Here is a 19568-nt window from a genome sequence, read left to right on the forward strand (position 1 = left end):
TAGGCCTTATTCTTAAGATGAATTTGGAAGAGAGGGTGTAGTTAGTACTCCAATACACAAGACAGAGAAGATAGCCACAACAAGACAGCAAACAAATTAACCCGTACGTAGAGTATTCCAGCAACCAATTCCACGGAGAAATCCACCCAAACACCCGCAAATAATCCCCCGCACGCCGAACGCGCGGGCGCGTATTGTAGGACGATAGCGTTTGTCACATCTCAGATCTGCTCGGCGTGGCTGTCTCGCGAGACGGCTGGGGCCCACCCTGAACAACCACACGGCCTGGCGGACCCACCACTCAGCCTCCCTCCCGCATCTAGTGATTATACTCCATGGATTAATTAGGCTTAAAAAATTCGTCTCGCGGATTAGCTCTCATTTATTAAATTATTTTTTTATTAGTCTATGTTTAATACTCTAAATTAACGTTAAACATTTTTAAACATCCGATGTGACAGGCACTAAAAAGTTCCCATCTAAACAGCCCAAAAACTTCTCGTTTTACGTGCTGAGAGTAGGTAGAATGATAGAAGTTAGTTTTTTTTATGAAAATTCAAACTCTAGAAGTTAAGTTAGAAAAGAATTTACGTAAAACAAGATAAGGTATTATAATTAATTAAATATTTATTATTTTAAATTTAAAAATAATAATATGGTTTTTAACAGATAATTTGATTTTTTATAGAAAGTTTTTTAAATAAAAACACACTTATTAATAGTTCAGGAAGAGAGTTTTTTTTTTTTCAATCCGCGGCTGCCATGGACTGCAGGATGCTCAACTGGGACTTCATTTACTGCAGCCGTACAGACAAGAAAACCTTGATATATCATAGCTAGGTTAAGTTGGAAGCTAAATGCCCTTCACTAATTATTTTACTGTTTAGTGTTCAGTTATTGTATTCTGAAGGATATCTACATATATAGAATGGCAATATATTTCTTTGGTGGCTTGGGATAAAGTATGTAAACCTAAGACAAAGGGTGGTCTTGGAGTTCTTAACCTCTCCATTCAAAATCAAGCTTTGATACTCAAATATTTGGATAAGGTCTATAATCACAAGGATCTGCCTTGGGTAAATCTTGTTTGGGGGACATATTATGCATAGGGTTCCACATCTGTGTAATTTGAAAGGCTCCTTTTGGTGGAAGGATGTTTGTAAGTTGATGGATGTTTTCAAAGGTTTTGCTAGATGCCAAATTGGGAATGGTCAATCTTGTTCCTTTTGGTTTGATGTTTGGAGTGATCAACCCCCCTGTCACATTCCATGCCAAGGCTGTTATCTTTTGCCCAAAGTCCAAATGTCTCAGCTCATGAATTTCTCTCTTCTGAGTCGGAAGAGCACTTTAATCTGCCACTTTCTGTTCAAGCTTTTCAGGAATTTCAAGAGCTCTCTTCCTTACTCTTAGATATTCAACTCACAGATGACAAAGATGTTTGGTCCTTTATTTGGGGAAATATGAAATAATCTTCTCAGAAATTCTATGCTTTGAACTTTAGAGCACTTAATTAAGCCTCCAGCTTACTTTCTCTGGCTCTGGAAATGTAAGGCAGTTTCCAAAGTAAAGTTTTTCGGCTGGTTACTATTGATGAATAGGCTGAACACCAAGTTCATGTTGGATCATAAAAATTGTGCCCCTCCAAATTGTGATCTTGCTTGCATGCTCTGTTCTTCATTCCCTATGGAGGATTTGTTGCATCTATTCTTTACATGTCCTTTTGCTTTGAGTTGCTAGAATCTCTTGGGTATAAATTGGGATGCTACTCTTACATGATAATTTCGGCTAAAAGGACTTATCAAGGGAATTGTTTTATGGAGAAGTTTCTTTATGGTGCTTGGAATATTTGGAGGCAAAGAAATAATTTCATCTTTGATCAGCAGCTTCCCTCTTTGACTTCCTGGAGAAAACTCTTGAAGGGTGATCACCTCCTTCTGGTGCATAGAATTAGTGCGAGAGATCACGATGTAATCATAAATTGGATTAGTGTTTTGTAGTTTGTTTTTTCTCTATTAATAAAGTTTTATTAACAGCGGGGTGCCTCCCCTGTTGTGTTCCTTTCAAAAAAAAAATAGATGTAATGTGGAAGAATGTCACTAGCCTCAATATGAATATGAAAAATGCCCGAATCGATTCAACCCCAAGATTTAGACTCATGAGAGCTAGCGAAGGGAATTTTGAGCTAGCCAAGGGAATCATTTTTACTTACGAATCTATTAGACAGCTGTACCTAGATTCATAGTAAAAAAAAAGACTAATATATTTTAGGACGAAGGTACTCCAAATAAGAGAGGACAATGGTTCGGTGAAATCAGTGAGAAAAAAAAATCAGCACACCCGTCATGAATAACGAGTCTTAACGCTACCCTGTACCTCGTCCAAAAAAAAAGCCCAGCTAGCATGCAACCATCACTCTGCGAGATCAAGCCCTGTTCGCCGACAGTAGTTGGAAGGGAACATTGACCGGCATTGTGCAAACTGATGCTGACAGTTTAATCGCATATGTGATATGCACCTATATATATATATGACGAAATGTGCATATATAAAGCTATAAAGCAATAACTGATCCCTGGTTTGTATAAGTAGCAGCAATTAAAACACTGTTACTACTGTTTTTTTGTGATCGCAAATATCTAAAAACCAAGTTAATTAATTAGAGAGATGGTGCACATCGAGTACTGGCACACCACAGGGATCGTATGAATCAACTTTTTTTTTCTTAATTTTCAAGATAAGATTATGTAGACGATATAGCTGCATTCAATATTCAATATGTATCATGAATATATGCTTAAACAGATAGATGCACCACACATTCCGCTGTAGTCCTACAAGCAGTATATCTATCTTGCATTGTTGCACAGCTCCTTCATCAATAATGAATGATCTGCAGTGTGTTAAGTTCAATTAGTTTACCTTGCTTGTTCAGCATTGAATGAACTCTATGCAAGTTAGTAGTACGTACGATCAAGGGATGTAGAGAGCATTGTCAAAAAAAATAAATAAATAAATAAATAAAAATCAAGAGGCTGGACCGCACGATGCGATCAAGCTAGGACCACTGACGCAGAGGCACGACGCACCAAGCCATATAGTACAATGTCACAACATGGGCTTCTAGAGGATGCACTAGTTTATGATTGAGCCCAGTTCCGCATGCACACAAATGACAAATCGATCTAACTTTATTGCATGTGATGAGCTTGGGGCATCAACATAAGTGGCCATTTGTTATTCCTATTTTTACCATGTATATATATAGCAATTGACATTAAGAGATGGGACCTACACTCTAAAAAAATTTGCATCCAAATGCTATAGTTCTCTCATGAAAGAAGCAAAAGGAGAGAGATATGTTATATTTTAATCTAGAATAAATTGCACTAGCGGTCCTTAAACTTGTAAGCAGGTTTCATCTAGGTCCACAAACTTGTAAAGTATGTATCGAGGTCCCTAAACTTGGTCTATTATATCATCCCGGTCTAAAATATCATTTGACTGTGGTCTTGCCTACGTGGCACGCCATTTAGACGCAATGTAGATGATGACATGGCACATTATTATTATTTTTTCTTTTTTTCTCCCTTCTTCTTCCTCTTTCATTTCTCTCTTCTTTGGCCTCTTCCTCGACAGCAGCGACGCTCGGCGACGGGGGAGCTCGAGGTGGCTCGGAGAGGAAGAAGATAAAAGAAAAGGGGGAAAAGGAAAAAAAATGCCATGTTATCGTCCATGTGGTGTGCATGTAGGCAAGACCACGGTCAAACAACGCTTTGGACCGGGACGATACAATAAACCAAGTTTAGGGACCTCGATGTGCGCTTTGCAAGTTCGTGGACCTAAGTGAAACCTCATGACAAGTTTAAGGACTGCTATGTGCATTTTACTCTTTAATCTATATGGGTGGTCCTTATAGCTATGGATTTCTAATGCCACCTCTCACAATGGTAAATGTACCCATATGAAGTTATAAGAACTGTTTTTTTTTTCACATTGTGGATGCCCTAATGTGGGTACGCCCATTATCATACAGGAGTAGTATATGGATTTTTTTATCTTTTGGTTCTTTTAAAAAAACTTATTTATAAATAGATCATAAAAAACTTATTCTAGAAATGATCATTTTTGCGGTACCAATATAACCGGCATCATGATCCAATATAATGGCGCCAATGACGTTAGTATTCTCCCCGGTGAAAGCTAAGTTACTAATGTGAAGAGGGACGGTGCCAATGTTATTGGCGCCAAGAACCTATTTGTAAAAAAAACCTATTTATAATAAAAATATTTACAAATAGGTCCTCAACGCTAATGATGCTAACTCTAAGGACCTATTTCTAAATATTTTTTATTACAAATAGGTATTTTAGTTACAAATAGATCCTTTTAAAACAAATTACAAATTAGTTGTCGACGCTAATGAAATTGGCACCATCGCCCTTCATATTAGTGATTTACCTTCCACCAATGGCTAGGGAGATGGCGCCAGCGTCATTAACACTGACCAATGATTTTGGCACCACGAAAAGGATTTTTCTAGAAGAAGTTTTATAAAAGAAACAAAATGAAAAATATGTTAAGAAATATTAGGATGGCTCCTATAGTAATACGATAAATTTTGAAACAGCTTGTATCCTTTCATGCTAAAATAATTTAATTTCTCACCAACTTATTTTTCCCAAAATAACCTTATCTTTTAACTTTGAAGTAATCATTGCATTAGATTCTACGAAAGTGGAGGACAAATGCATTAGGATGTAAAATTTCATGAGATATAACTCACCTAAAAATTAGCAAGGCTGATAAAATAAAGGGGCAATTGCTAATTTCATCATATTGCTAGTTTGCTTATTTAACCCTGTTTTTCAAAATCGGAGATGAAGGCTGACCCTATTCCGTTAAAACGAGTTAATGGTGTTAATTAAGAGACAAATAGTCCCTTCTGCCCTTACTTATTTGACCTTGCTATATTAAAACGTGCATACATTTTGACTTTCTCACATTTGTAACAAATTTGGTATACCTTTCACATTTGAGATAAGTTTGACATATTAGGCTTCAACTTTTAAATTTGAACATTTTGAATCAATTTAATCAATTTTACTTTAATTTGACAGATTTTTGACATAAGGCAAATAAAATTTGGTAAAAAATTTTACAAAATTTTGACAACATATTGTCTTATTTTGTGGATCCCAAATTGCATACATTCCAGCAGAAACACAAATTATATCAATCCAACCAAGATAATATCCACCAACAAATTGTCGGTGCCCCACGCATCGGCGCCAACGCCTCCCTCTTCACGCCGGCGCGTCGCCGCCCCCTCCCTCCACGCATCGGCGCCCCACCGCCTCCTTCTGCACGCCCCGTCCTCCCTCCACATGCCGGCGCCCCAACACTGTTCCTCCCTCCGTGAACCGATACCACAGCTGCTCCCTCCCTCCACGCGCCGGCACACCACTGTCCGCGCCGGCGCGCCGCCAACCCCTCCTCCCTCCACACGTCAGCTAGCTGCCCCCACCTCCCTCCGCGCGCCAGCCACATCGCTGCTCCTTGGGTTCCGCGCACCGGCGCCACCACCGCGCCCTCCCTTGACATGCCTCCACCGCTGCATTCGTCCACACGCCGACGCCACCACTGCGCCCTCTCTTTGCAAGCAGGCGTCGCTGCCGCCTCCCTTCACGCATCACCGTCTCCTCCCTCCCCGTGCTGCCGCCGCCGCTGGTTGCGCTGCAAGAGAGGCCAGAGAAGACGAGAAGGGAGGTCGGGAGATGAGTGAGAGGATAGTGTTGAAGATTTGAAGTGAAGTGTATTGAGGATCAGTTTGAATAGTAAATTGATTTTTTTTATCTTTTCTTTTTTGAAACCCTAACAATGTAGGCAAATAGGGTCGGATGGCATGTTTGATTTGAAAAGCGGAGTCAAATTAGCAAACTAGAAAAGGTAGTATCATATTAGTACTTAGGCTTTAAAATAGGGTCAATTATCCCTAAAATAAAATATCATAATCTATGTCAAATCGGTTTGGAGGATGTAAAAGTCACAAACCGTGGAATGAATGGTCTGTTGAAAAACTTACAAAAACTAAAGTTTTACCACATTTCGTTCTTCTCTTTCTGTGAGTTTCATGTGTCTCAAACAATTTACCTGGCAACGCGCCCACGAGAGTGTACACGTATGCATGCGTTTGCACGGCCGGATATTGGGCATGAGGCATCGAATGTAGACGAAAACACACGCAACAATGCTTCTAGATGATATAGACGATCAGCTTGAGTTTCTGTTGATGAACAAATTGAACATTGTGTCATACTATACATGACAAAAAGTCATATTTCTAAATTCTGACAATGACTCCCACCAAAATTGACAACTTGGGTATTGTCGTTAATATTGAGCGCGTGACTCCCTATTCATATCATTTGTACATCGGTGGATTACTGTTAAAGTTTGTTTGCTCTATGACTCTAAAATTATATTTTCTCAAAAAATACATTGCTTAGATAGGAGTATGCTTTAAACTATTTGTTAACTTTATTTATCATCAATATATTTAATTTATATTAATATATAATTGTATGTATAGTCCACTACAATAATCTGTTTTAGAATTCTAACTATGCCTTGGTGACTCTCTGCATGCTGAAGTTAATTTGCCGCACTTACGTTATACGATGTTACCACACACGCTATATATATATATATAGTACCGTAGCGTTTGGAGTTCTCCATGTAGAGTTATATAAATAAAAAAAATTTATCCATTTAACAATGGAGCATCTTTGGAGGGAAAGTATATGGAAAACTTAAAAATTATCGTTGGATTAAAAAATAGATGTACTATGAGATTTATCCACGTCACAGAAAGTACTAGATAGACAAATATTATGTGTCCATTTTTTAAATTTAATAGTAGTTTTCAAGAAAATAAATCTATTTTTTAAATTTATAATAGTTAATTTTAATTAATCATGTGCTGATGAGATTTCTCGTTTCGTGTGTGGTACAAAATTTTCTAAGTTGCAAGAATAGAAGGAAGCATAGTAGTAGCAGTAGTACGTACTCCCAGTACACACGCAAGGCAAGACAGCCTCAACAAAGGGCACAAGCCAACGACATAACTCGTCGAATTCGATGGAGAGGTGAGGTCCCAAACACCCGCAAAATAATCCCCGCACGCCGAACGCGCGATCGCGTAAGCTCACATCGTCCGCGCGTGGGCTCCTCGTCCTCTCGCTCTCCCGCCGCCGACCCCGCGCCCGAACGCAACCACAATCCGCTCGGCCGTCTCACCGTCTGCTCGATCGCTTCGTTGGCCTCTCGCCGATCCGATTCCCACACATGACTAAGACATGACTCACATGCTCCCTCCGTAAAAAAAAAGGCTAAAATGTGATCCCTCCTAGTATTACGAATCTGGACAAAGAGATGTTCCAATTCATTGTGATCCTTTCTAGGTTCTCACAGTCTCGAGCATCGTTTCCGCTGGCGCTCAGTGCTCGGGCTCTCTCCCGCACACCGATGCACTCACTCCGTGTTATAATATCTAGAAACACTCATCATTTGCTCAGACATAGGTACTACCTCCGTCCCAAATTAAGTGCAGCCGTGAATATCCGTGTCCAACGTTTGACCCTCCGCCTTATTTAAAAAAATTATGAAAAATGTGTAAAAAAACTAGTCAGACATAAAGTACTATTTATGTTTTATTATCTAATAACAATAAAAATACTAATCGTAAAAAAAATTTTAAATAAGATGAACAGTCAAACGTTAGATATAAATAGTGTAAAACTGTATTTATTTTAGAACGGATAGAATATATCTTAAGACGGATATAGTAATAAGAAAAGGTTTGAGAACATAGATAGATACATGTATATACGTGTCATTTCATAACATCTTAAAACTAAACTAAGCTCAAACATCAACAGATATATAGAGGATAAAATTCAACATATGAACATAACGGAACTTAAACCCGCATGAGTCCTTGACAAGTGGGACCTACCCCTCATAGATAGTACACTATTCATCCCAATTTTTTTTCTCAACGTACAAATTAAGTTTTCGAAGTTGATTTTTTTAGTGATAGATATTATTATACTTTATATTATTTATTTTAAGAATTTTTTCAAAATAAATTAAAAAGTTATACTCCATCCGTCCCCTAAAAATCAGCATAGTATCCTACTACTACGATTCGTTAAAAAATATCCTCTCAAGTAATTAGTACTCCCTCCTTCCAAAAATCTGAGACATATTTCATTCTTTGTTTTCTCCAAAAAAAAAATCTGAGTCCTATTTGTAGTCATCATGTGCTAAATTATATTATTGATCGAAAACCAAGAAGTCATTCTAGTACTTATTAGTTGCATGTTCATTGGTTTTGCCACATGGTGAGTTAGTTAATTACTTATTTGGTTTTGATGTAGAAAGAAATAGGTCTCGGATTTTTAAAATGAGGGAGTAGAATATAAGGGCATTCCCAACCCAATGACTAGGATGGTGTCCATAGCATTAAATAAGTTGCTACTTAGGACAAAAAATGATGTAGCAAGTAAATAAATGAGGAAAGAGAAGAAAACCATGTCTTGCATGAGACATGGTTTCTACACAACATCCAAGACATCATGTGAGATAAGTAGCATTAAATTGAAGTATGGAATAGTTGTGTTTACATTGAAAGAGTAGTGTCTAGTACTAGTTTCTTAATGATGTGGAGTTTATATAAAACATGTCTAGTGTTATGGGTTGGGACTGCCCTAATCCACTCTTCCAATTTACGGAGTACTGAGGATACACTATATTAAATGTGGAAAGCTGTTGGGCTCGCGTCGGCTACGTGGCGCGCCATGGACGGCATGAATCCCAACTGGGGGACTTCATTTATCGCCCTCGTTTGTAGCGGCCGGCACAGACAACAGACAAGAAAATTCTGTTTCCTTAATTTGGTTACGTACAGCCGTACAGGGGTGAGTAAATGTAAAAACCACTTCATTCAAATCGGCCTGGCTTTTCTAGAAACCATCCAGAATATGCTCAGATAACAAATTAAACCAACACACTTGCGTACGTACACCAGCTGGCTGGAACGCAACTAAAACGTGCCCTTCCGTTCGATCCATAACCGGTGTCCCAAACAGACGCACGAATTACAGAAGAATTCTACTAGTTAATACTCAGTTTTTAATTTTATTGAAAAAGCACTCACTACTACTCCATCCGTTCCATTTTAAGTACAGCCATGGTTTTTCCGCACCCAATTTTAATCGTCCGTCTTATTTAAAAAAATTTAAAAACATAAGTCACGAGTAAAGTACCATTCATGTTTTATCATCTCATAACAACAAAAATACTAATTATAACAAAATTAAAATAAGACCGGCAGATCAAAGTTGAGCGCGAAAACTTATGGTTGCACTTAAAATAGAACGGAGAGAGTAATGTATGTCTGACTAACTTCAGTACTGCTTCCATTTTTAATATATGATATCATTTAATTTTTGACAAATGTGTCGATGGGGGATACCCGTACACCGAATATAGAGGGTATTGGAGTCTGTTGGTACGAGGATCGACGTAGTAGCAACAGACTCCTCATCAGCGACAAAATCTGACGGATCGCTCCAGATGACAGTGTTTTTTTTCTTATTTATATTATTTTTATTTAAGTTTGTTTTTAATATATACTACTCCGTCATTGGCAGCTTCACTTTCACAGGGTGATTAGCGGGTCACGTTCGATTAGTTAACACGGCGCCTTAATTTATAGATGGCTTGTGTAAATTGTACGGAGTATATATATGCTCAGGTGGGTCACTGCAAATTAAAACGGTGACGTCGTCGTATGATTAGTTTGAAATAAGAGATATGTTAGTTTGGAAAGTGCGGTTTAAAATATTGAAATTAAGAATGATATGGGCATAGGGGTATAACCTGGTCTCATCAAATTATTTAGCAACACTAATGATTATTTTTAAGTCCAAGCTATATGTGCGTGCTCACCGTGCACTCGTGCTCATACGTGGTGCATTCCAGAACGTCTAACAGAGTTGTCGTAGAGGAATATAATGCAGTATGAATATGGTGGTGGCTGTTAAATCAAGGAGTCAAATCCAGCTTTGCCGATGCCACAGGAAATTGATGGAAAATTTTGGCACATGGTAGGCTTGACAATGTGCAATTTTCAGGTAATTAAAATTTTATAAATTCAGGAGCCTAAAATCTTGCAAATCTATTAAATATTCAATATTATAAATTAAAAATAGCTTAGAAAAAAGTTGGCTTAGTAATACTGACGTACAGAGTTCTTTTTTAAAAGAATCATGTACCTTTAAATACGTGACATGAATTTTTCAGGATTTAACGGCGTTGTGCTTTCAGTGGTAGGCGACGTACCCGTCGACAGCGAGGCGCCTATGGTGACTTCATCAATCTCTCCAGAATTTATCGGCCCAATCTTCGAAGATGCTCATAGAGATAGGGTTTGCGTGCGTGTGTTTATAGGGGTGAGTGCACGTGCATTGTGAGTGTCTGCGTTGTACTGCGTAAGTTTTTTTAAAAAAAGATGTGACATGAATAATCCATATCTTTACAATGATTTTGTTCGAGCTAATTATTGGCTGGGATTTTGAGTGGCTCATCAAACTAAATGAGCCATTAACGTATGATTAATTTATTAAGTACAAACTTAAAAATAGATTCATTTCATTTATTTAAGAAACTTCTATAGAAAAGTATTTGAAAAAAAAAGATACTCCCTCCATTCAAAAAACTCAATCTAGGGTGTGTTTACTTCACGTCAAAATTGAAAATTTGATTGAAATTGGAACGATGTGATGGAAAAGTTGGAAGTTTGCGTGTATAGGAAAGTTTTGATGTGATAGAAAAGTTAGAAGTTTAAAGAAAAAGTTAGGAACTAAACTCGGCCCTAAGAGGAGGTTGAGTTTTTTTTTGACAGAGGAAGTATCATTTAGTAGTTTAGGAATCGTGTTCATTATAAACGAGAAAATAGCCGATCCATATAGCACTATTTAGATTGCACTCTTAGGTTGAGTCTGAATCAACTACTCGATTCGGCTACTACATGTTTTGCTTTTTTTTTTCTTGGCGAAAACTTTCTATATATATAGAAGTTTTTCTATAGAAAATCAAATAAAACAGTTTTCCTATTTATAATAATTATAGTCAATCAATCATGAGCTAATGATTTTTCTCAGTTTTTACGTGCCGATGAAAATCCTTGCCTCTCTTGAGCTTTGAAAGAAGTCTTAGGTTTTGTTTGGAAATCTTAAGATTTTCAAGAAGCACATGATAAATCAGTACTATCTTAGAATCTGAAAAAAAAAAGGTTTTCCAGCTTTAGATTTCTAGTTTATTTTCTAAATTCTATAACTATATATCTCAAAAGAGTGTGAGAATCTTAGCTATTAATTTAGGAAGTTTAAGATTCTGATAAAGTCGTACTAAAAAAGTTTTCTCGAATAGAACCTTAGTCGGATGGGAATAGAGAAAAAGAGAAGAGATACACCGAGGAGAGCGAAAAGAAGATACGATATTTAGGGAATCTTTTTACAGTGGTGGTACAGTAAATCCCAATTATAAATGTTTAGTGCACAGATCTCAAAGTAAAACTACTACCTCGGTCCATTTTAAGTACAATCATAAGTTTTCGCTCTCAACTTTAATCGTTCGTCTTATTTAATTTTTTTTAAAAAAATTAGTGTTTTTATTATTATGAGATGATAAAATATGAATAGTACTTTATACGTAACTTATGGTTTTAATTTTTTTAAAAAAAATTTAAATAAAACGGACTATCAAGTTATCAAGTTATGTACGGAAAATCATAACTACACTTAGAATGGGACGGAGGGGTACTTCTTAATTAAACTCCCAAGTTGCACCCATAAACCCTCTTACACGCGTATTCATCACATGAATGCATCATAGTATGCGCCTATAAAAGATTGGAGGGCAAATTGATCTTAGAAGAATGTAATCATAAATCAATAAATCAATAGGAGTCAATATATATGTTTGTAACCAGACTTAATGTTTACATTATAAATATATCTAATCTAATATTTGTTTATCTACACAACTAGCTATTCCTTTCGGTCTAAAATTATGTTGTTTTATTAGACATATTTCCGGGGACACTTTGAAACTTTTGGCCATGCATCCATACTAGTATCTTTTAGGATATTTATGTTGCACTGTGAAAAACTATCATTTCCAAGAATGCTTTTATAATATTATGGTCTTATTATAGTAGGTTTATAAATATATTAAACAGCTAGAGAGTGGAACTTTCCCAACCTAGTCTGTGGACTAATTAACCGGCTGCAAAACTTTTACTACTGGTAGAGATGTGGAGCATCACTGCCTGTTCTCTTTTTAGGCGAGAAAATTCCTTCTAAGGCCTGGTTTAGGCCCCGTTTGGTAGGGCTCCAAACTCCAACTACTAACTCTAAACTCCAACTCCAGTGAGAGCTAGCTCCGATTAGAATTGAAAACTCGTTAAAAGTGTTTGGCTATACTTTCAGCTCTAGATCTGAAAAAAAAAATGAAAAAAAAAAGGAAACCAATCGGCCCCAGCCGCGCCGCCGGCCGCGCGCGCCGCCCGTCGTCGTCCCGGCCGCCGCGCCGCTCGTCGTACCGGCCGCCGCGCCACCCGTCTTCGTCCCGCCGCGCCGCCCGTCCTCGTCCCGCAGCCCCCCGCCGCCGACACTGCCGCAACCCGCCGTCGCCGACCTCCGCCCGCGCGTCGTCGTCACGCCCCGCCGCTGCTGCGGCCCCCCGCCGCTGACGCTGCCGCAGCCCGCCGCCGCCGGCCTCCGCCCGCTCGTCATCGTCACGCCGCGCCGCCTGTTGCCGCCGCCGTCGCCCGTCGCCCGGTCGGGATTGGGAGGGGAGGAGAGAGAACGGGAGGAAATAAGGATTGTAGGGGTAGTTGAGTGGCATTTTCATGTAAATACTCTAAAAAATTAGAGGGTAGTGGGTCTTTTGGGGTGGAGTGGAGCTGTGGAGCAGCAAAAACCCAGCTCCACCCCCGTAATTCATTTTCTAGGAGTAGCTCTGCCAACTCCACTCAAAAAAAGGTGGATCTAGACCGTTTGGCACAACTCCGGTTCCAGGTAAGTTGGAGTTGGGAGCTAGAGCTGTGCCAAACGGGGCCATAGTTCCTAACTTTTTCTTCAAACTTTCAACTTTTCCATTACATCAAAACTTTCCTACACACAAACTTCCAACTTTTCCCTCATATGATTCCAATTTCAATCAAACTTCTAATTTTAGTGTGAACTAAACACACCCTAACGTGAATCGGCCGTGCTTGGGAGTCCTTCTCGGCTCATGTTGAACCGTTAGTGAGCTAGGAACGAGACATGAAGTATTGTCCTTCCTACACTGATTAGTGGATGATGATATAGTATCTTTGTATGTTGAGCATTAGTATTCAGTGAGTTAAAACTTTATAGTTGTTAGTGGATGAGTTTGAGTTTTAGGATTTAGTGGGGTATTATAATTTCATGGTAAGATAGGATGAGTATATATAATTAGGGATTAAATTACAATATTTTAAGGATCATATCGATATTCAAAACAATATGTTTTTTTAAGATGGATGGAATCAATTTTCTGAGATATGTCCCGCTGGGGTGTCCACAATCTGCACGCCATATCTGACTACACATATACAACGCCCATCCTCTGTCGATCTCCTTGTGTAAACACAACCGTCCGTGACACGTACGTACATGGGGGATAGCTTGCCTCTCCGTTCAGTTGCGTGACAACTAATAAAATACTAACACAATGTCTTAATCCTCCAAAAAAAAACTCCTAAATAATTAATTAAAGATAAGGCAAGAAATTAATCCAAATAGTCCAAAACAATAGGATAAAGAGGAGAGCAAAACTCCAAATGGTCACACGTCTCTCGGTGTCATTTTCTCGTCGGCTTGCTTTGTTTGATTCCAGAGTTTCCCAAACTCTCTAGAGAGCAAGTCAAACAGATCTCATCGATCGCCCAAGAAGAAGACACATCCACAAATAATAATCTCATCTTATCGTACTAATTTATCTTAATACAGTGTAATAAACTATATCAGTTTGAGATATTTTTTTCCTGTCTAAATTATCTCCAAACCGTAGGAATTTTCGCACCCGACGATCTCTTTTCTTGATTTTTCAAACCAAACGGACCAATCTCTCTCGCGTGTATATATAGCGAGGTGGAGCTCGAGCTCCATGGCTGCTTCCTCCTGACTCCTCTCCTGCATTCTCTCGCTTCTGACGGCGGCAACTAAGCTTTTTGGGATTCGATTCGAGGAGGAGGTGATGGCGGAGGAGGAGGTGGCGGCGGTGGTGGGGGAGCTGAGGGGGAGCTTCAGGTCCGGGAGGACGAGGGCGGCGGAGTGGCGGGCGGCGCAGCTGCGGGGGATCGTGAGGATGGTGGAGGAGAGGGAGGGGGACATCTCCGACGCGCTCCACTCCGACCTCGCCAAGCCTCGCATGGAGTCCTACCTCCACGAGGTGAGCGCCGCCTTTGTTGTTCTTTCTCTCCATGGAGAATTCGATGATGAGATTGGGATAGGATAGGATAGGATTGAACTTTACTTTTTTCTGCTCTGTTTGAACTTTGTTTTTCGTGGCCAAGATTGTTGGGATTGGCAAGAACTGCAAACTTGGGGGTTGATTCTTTGATTCTGATTTCGTCTTGGCTGAAAGTAGAATCAGATATTTCATCTTGACTGGAAAGAAATTTAGTTCTGAAAGTAAAATTAGTTTTTGATGATTATATTCAGAGCCCAGATTGCTGCTGTGTAGATCGAGGTGATTTTGAGTTAAAATTAATTTTTCTTTGGCGTTTTGAGAGGTGATTGAAGTAAAATTAAATTTCTTTGGTGTTTTGAGGCGATGATTGGAGTAGAATTAAATTTCTTTTTTGGTGCTGGATAGATCGAGGTGATGTGTTGTTGAACACTCGCTGCTGCTGCTGCTGTTTTTTCTGGTGGTGTCCACTGCTTTTTGGGAAAGTAGCGATTCTCTCTAGTCGTATCTTTTCATGTGCGCTTGACGCATACAAATGTTGAAATCGTTGCGTGCTCCGCTAATTTAGTGGTGGTCAAACACTCCACACCGGCGTTGCTTCCACGAATTCCTCCCTCCGTTTGGTCCCAGATTGGTAGACGTTCTTGTCAGATTATTTTTATTATTATTGTCGTTCTTATCGGATTATTATTATTATTATTATTATTATTATTATTATTATTATTATTATTATTATTATTATTATTATTATTACTACTGTTTCTGCTATTGTTATTGGTTCGCCTGAAAATTGGTGTGTCTTTTTTTAATTTATTATTAAAAGGTGCAACTTTGTATGTATCGCTACATGCTGTGTTCTTCAATTCTGTTCCATTGTTTATCTGAGCTCTGTTTGTCCAATCCTGGAATTCCTTCATTGAGTGTTTCCTTGCGTTTTTGAGATGCATTCTTTAAGACGTCACTGTACAACTCAAGCTAGGAATATACTGATTTGAGTGTAATTAATCTGCCTCTCTATCAATAGAAGAGGAAAAAAATAATAATCTTTTGCTGCTATTTACTTCACAATTTATGCTCATATTTCTCAGAAAAAGGCAGTAGTAGTGGAATACAAGTTGAGATATTCTTCTCACCTGTCACTTCAAGATTGATTTTTTTTAACCTTCTAATTTAGCAGCTAGTAACGACTTCTTGCTTGACTGCCTTTTCATGACCAGATATCATTGGCAAAGGCAGCCTGCACATTTGCCTTGAAGGGGTTGAAGAATTGGATGAAACCTGAGAAGGTAGTACTACTATTTCTTTTGCATGTTCAGTCTCCAGTACTATCCATTAAAAGTTTATTCTTTTGTTGATCAGATGCTAATCATGCTAACCCTCATAAATGATGATCAGGTACCTGCCGCCCTCACTACATTCCCATCAACTGCACAAATTGTGTCAGAGCCTCTTGGTGTCGTCCTAGTCATCTCAGCATGGAACTACCCTTTCTGTAAGTTAAATGGTGCATTCATGTTTCATACTCGTAATTGCATAAACACCGTTATTCCATAGAGTAATGCTATTGAGTAGGGATTAATTGCAATTTTTGGTGAAGGTTGGAAGATATTGTTTCTATGGATTAGTTTGTTGCATGATGTCCAAAGTTTGTGTCATGCTTTTTATGTGCTTGAGGATTGGTTGCATTCATAGTTGGTATCTTTCCTTTTCATTGGTACTATTCTTTTTCAATATTACTCCTTTCCATTGCAATTAACTATATGAGTCCTTAAAAAAACCCCACTATCTGTAACAGTTCTCCAGTTCTTCAATATCTGAGCATTAGTTTCAGCACTACTTGAAAAATGGGGATCCTCTTATAAATATTCTCCTTTTTCTGTGCACCAAACACAAACTTGAGCTTTCTTTTTTGGTCCTTGAGAAAATGAGAAGGCACCTGCTTTTTTAAGTACTATTAATATGTGGTACTACCTATTGGCATCTCTACATTATGAAGGTTCTGTGCGGTACCGCAAATTAACACTAGAAAGGTATCTCCTGTCTTGGTGTAATGAATAACATTTTTGGCCTGCTTGCAGACCTTCGAAAATTTAAGACAAGTTCCCAACCCCCACACCACCACCAAAGGCGGTCCTCACTGGTTCGAATTTCTAATCACCTCACATTTTTCTTTTGTAGTGCTCTCCATCGACCCAGTCATAGGAGCAATTGCTGCTGGGAATGCCGTTGTGCTGAAGCCATCAGAAATTGCACCAGCCACCTCAGCATTGTTCGCCAAGCTGCTACCTGAATACGTTGATAGCTCTTGCATAAAAGTGGTGGAGGGAGGCGTTCCAGAAACAACCGCACTCTTAGAACAAAAGTGGGATAAGATCTTCTACACAGGTTAACTTCTTATCTTGCATAGTTTTCCAGTATGCTAATGATTTTTTTTTTTTTTTGCTTTAGCTGCTGGGTACTTCACTAAATTATTCATCCATTCTGTTTTGCTGTTAAGACGCTAAAGTGTAGATATTCCTTTGAAACTGCAGGTAGCGGAAATGTGGGCCGCATAGTGATGGCAGCAGCTGCAAAGCATCTTACCCCTGTGGCTCTAGAGCTTGGTGGAAAATGCCCTGCAATTGTTGATTCTAATACTGATCTTCATGTAAACATCTGCTCCTGAACTGTCAAGTCTTTAGATAGTTACATATAGAAACACTCTTGTTTCTCAAGATCTCCTAACATTTTTCTTCTCCATGTAGGTTACCATGAAGAGGCTAGCTGTTGGCAAGTGGGGATGTAACAACGGGCAGGCATGCATTGCTCCAGACTACGTTATAACAACAAAATCATTTGCTCCAGAGCTGGTAAAGAATACCATGCACATTAGACCTAAAGAAGTTATAGAGCTAATTAAAGTCCTATTTGCTTAGCCATGAAGCTTTCCTTTTTGTAGGTTGACTCTTTAAAAAGAGTTTTGAAAAGGTTCTATGGGGAGGATCCTTTGCAATCAGAAGACTTGTCCCGTATTGTGAATTCTAACCATTTCCGTAGATTGACAAATTTGATAGAGGATAAGAAAGTCGCCCAAAAGATTGTATATGGTGGCCAAACAGATGAGAAGCAACTGTAAGAATTTAATTTGAAATCTGACATTACTGTTGGGCTACTAGCAAAAGGAGTTTGATTGATCTTTAACACTTTGTTTCCATACATTGCAGAAAAATAGCTCCTACTGTGTTGTTAGATGTTCCTCTTGATACAACACTCATGGCAGAGGAAATTTTTGGTCCCTTACTTCCCATTGTAACAGTAAGTGGTTTTTCTCGGCCTTTGTCATGTTTCTCTTATAATTAATATCGCGTTACCTCTTAAAATTCTCTTAGAACCATATAAAACAGAAGGTTGAAACACATATACATGAACATAATTTCCCAAATTAAAGTGAGAAGTGGTACAATTCCATTAAAAAATGGTATTTTCCAGGTTGGTTCTAGTGGCAAAATTAGAGCTATACTTCTAAGATCTTTGTGTAGTTTCATCATGCCATAATTTTATCTCGCCAAGTCAACATATGTTGGCTTTGCTGGTACAATCTTAGTATCTGATTCTGTTTGGACTGGTTCCTAGGTTGACAAGATTGAAGATAGCATCCAGTTCATCAACTCAAGGACCAAGCCACTTGCAGCCTATCTTTTCACCAAGGACAAGAAACTGCAAGAGGAATTTGTGTCCAATGTCCCAGCAGGAGGAATGCTTGTAAATGATGTTGCCCTGCATGTAAGTAGTCCTCCTCCCTGAAACCCTGAACTGAAAGTAACAACATTTGCTCACAGCATGCTGATCTGATTGATTTTCATCTGCTTTCCACCACAGCTCGCCAATCCGCACCTGCCATTTGGCGGAGTCGGCGACAGCGGGATCGGCTCCTACCATGGCAAATTCAGCTTCGATTGTTTCACCCACAAGAAGGCCGTCCTGATCCGCGGCTTCGGAGGGGAGGCAACTGCTAGGTACCCACCTTACACGATTGAGAAGCAGAAGATCCTGAGAGGACTGATAAACGGCAGCTTCTTTGCACTGATTCTTGCCCTCCTGGGCTTCCCCAAAGAGAGGCGTTAGAAAACTTTCAGTAGTTTCAGTACAGTACTTGTGCATTTGAGTGAGTGCAGGCCATGCTGTCAATGGAAGCCATTTCCTGCATGTTGTTTTACACAGGTGTACATTATATTTGTCGGATTTTCTTGTGTAACTTATTGAAAATTCTACTACACAGGGTTACATAAATAAACATGATTTGTCAGTAATTCTGTGCCCAGAAGGGCAAGGATGCCTTGTATTGAGCATTCCTGAAGGAATGAATTTGTTCAATGCCATTGCACTTCACCCCTCTTCTCCCTCTGACTTGAATGCCATTCTTCTGAATGAATTTCCGCTTACCAAAAGGGATATGTGGACAACTTCTCCCTCAGAATCTTCTAGAATTTGCTCCATCTTTTGCTTTTCGGCTGATAAGCCGCAATCAAAATTTAAATTTTAAAACTTAACTTTATAGTTGATTTTTACTTTTTTATCGTAATTTATCTGTTACATTAGTCTTTAATAAGTCGTTTAAGAACACATGTATAAGTTTTACCCACAAATTATTATTTTTCGCTGATAAACGTTATGTCAATATTATAATCAGTTGTATACTTGTATTCCATCTCAACCCAATCCTCCGTATGATTTAAACGTCTCCACTCAAGTGTCAAAGTGCATTAATCTTCCATTTGAAAAAAAAACCCATTAATCTTAAACAAATATAGACTTTCAGTTCTCTTTTTTTTTACTTTTCTACACAAATTCTGAAATAGACTTGAAAAGAGACATGAAAGCATGAAGAAGACATTGAGAAAGTTCTCTCTCTTTTTTCCTTTCTTTCAACAATTCAACACAACACACTACCCTGTCTTTTTTTTTGTGCCTTTTCTTTCCCTCTGATTTGGCTGCATCTGCATGCTGCTGCAAGAGAAGCGGGGAGT

General features: G+C 38.8%; 1 protein-coding gene across 1 annotated transcript; it reads left to right on the plus strand.

The window, feature by feature from the left end:
* The first annotated feature begins 14261 nt into the window (after positions 1–14261).
* LOC4349966 (aldehyde dehydrogenase family 3 member H1) lies at positions 14262–18851 on the plus strand. The gene is made up of 10 exons (XM_015761561.3): positions 14262–14544; positions 15780–15848; positions 15958–16054; positions 16741–16947; positions 17094–17209; positions 17307–17411; positions 17501–17673; positions 17766–17856; positions 18175–18324; positions 18421–18851. The coding sequence occupies exons 1-10, from the start codon at positions 14350–14352 to the stop codon at positions 18664–18666; spliced, it is 1449 nt and encodes a 482-aa protein (XP_015617047.1). The 5' UTR covers positions 14262–14349; the 3' UTR covers positions 18667–18851.
* Positions 18852–19568: the final 717 nt, after the last annotated feature.

Source organism: Oryza sativa, chromosome 11, assembly GCF_034140825.1.
Source record: "Oryza sativa Japonica Group chromosome 11, ASM3414082v1".
Lineage (NCBI taxonomy): Eukaryota > Viridiplantae > Streptophyta > Magnoliopsida > Poales > Poaceae > Oryza > Oryza sativa.

Excerpts from the sequence above, each read along its gene's own strand:
- LOC4349966 (XM_015761561.3), top strand. The coding sequence starts at position 14,350 with ATGGCGGAGGAGGAGGTGGCGGCGGTGGTGGGGGAGCTGAGGGGGAGC. Across the intron at positions 17,674-17,765 it reads CAAACAGATGAGAAGCAACT|AAAAATAGCTCCTACTGTGT; the intron begins GTAAGAATTTAA and ends CATACATTGCAG. Across the intron at positions 17,857-18,174 it reads CCTTACTTCCCATTGTAACA|GTTGACAAGATTGAAGATAG; the intron begins GTAAGTGGTTTT and ends ACTGGTTCCTAG.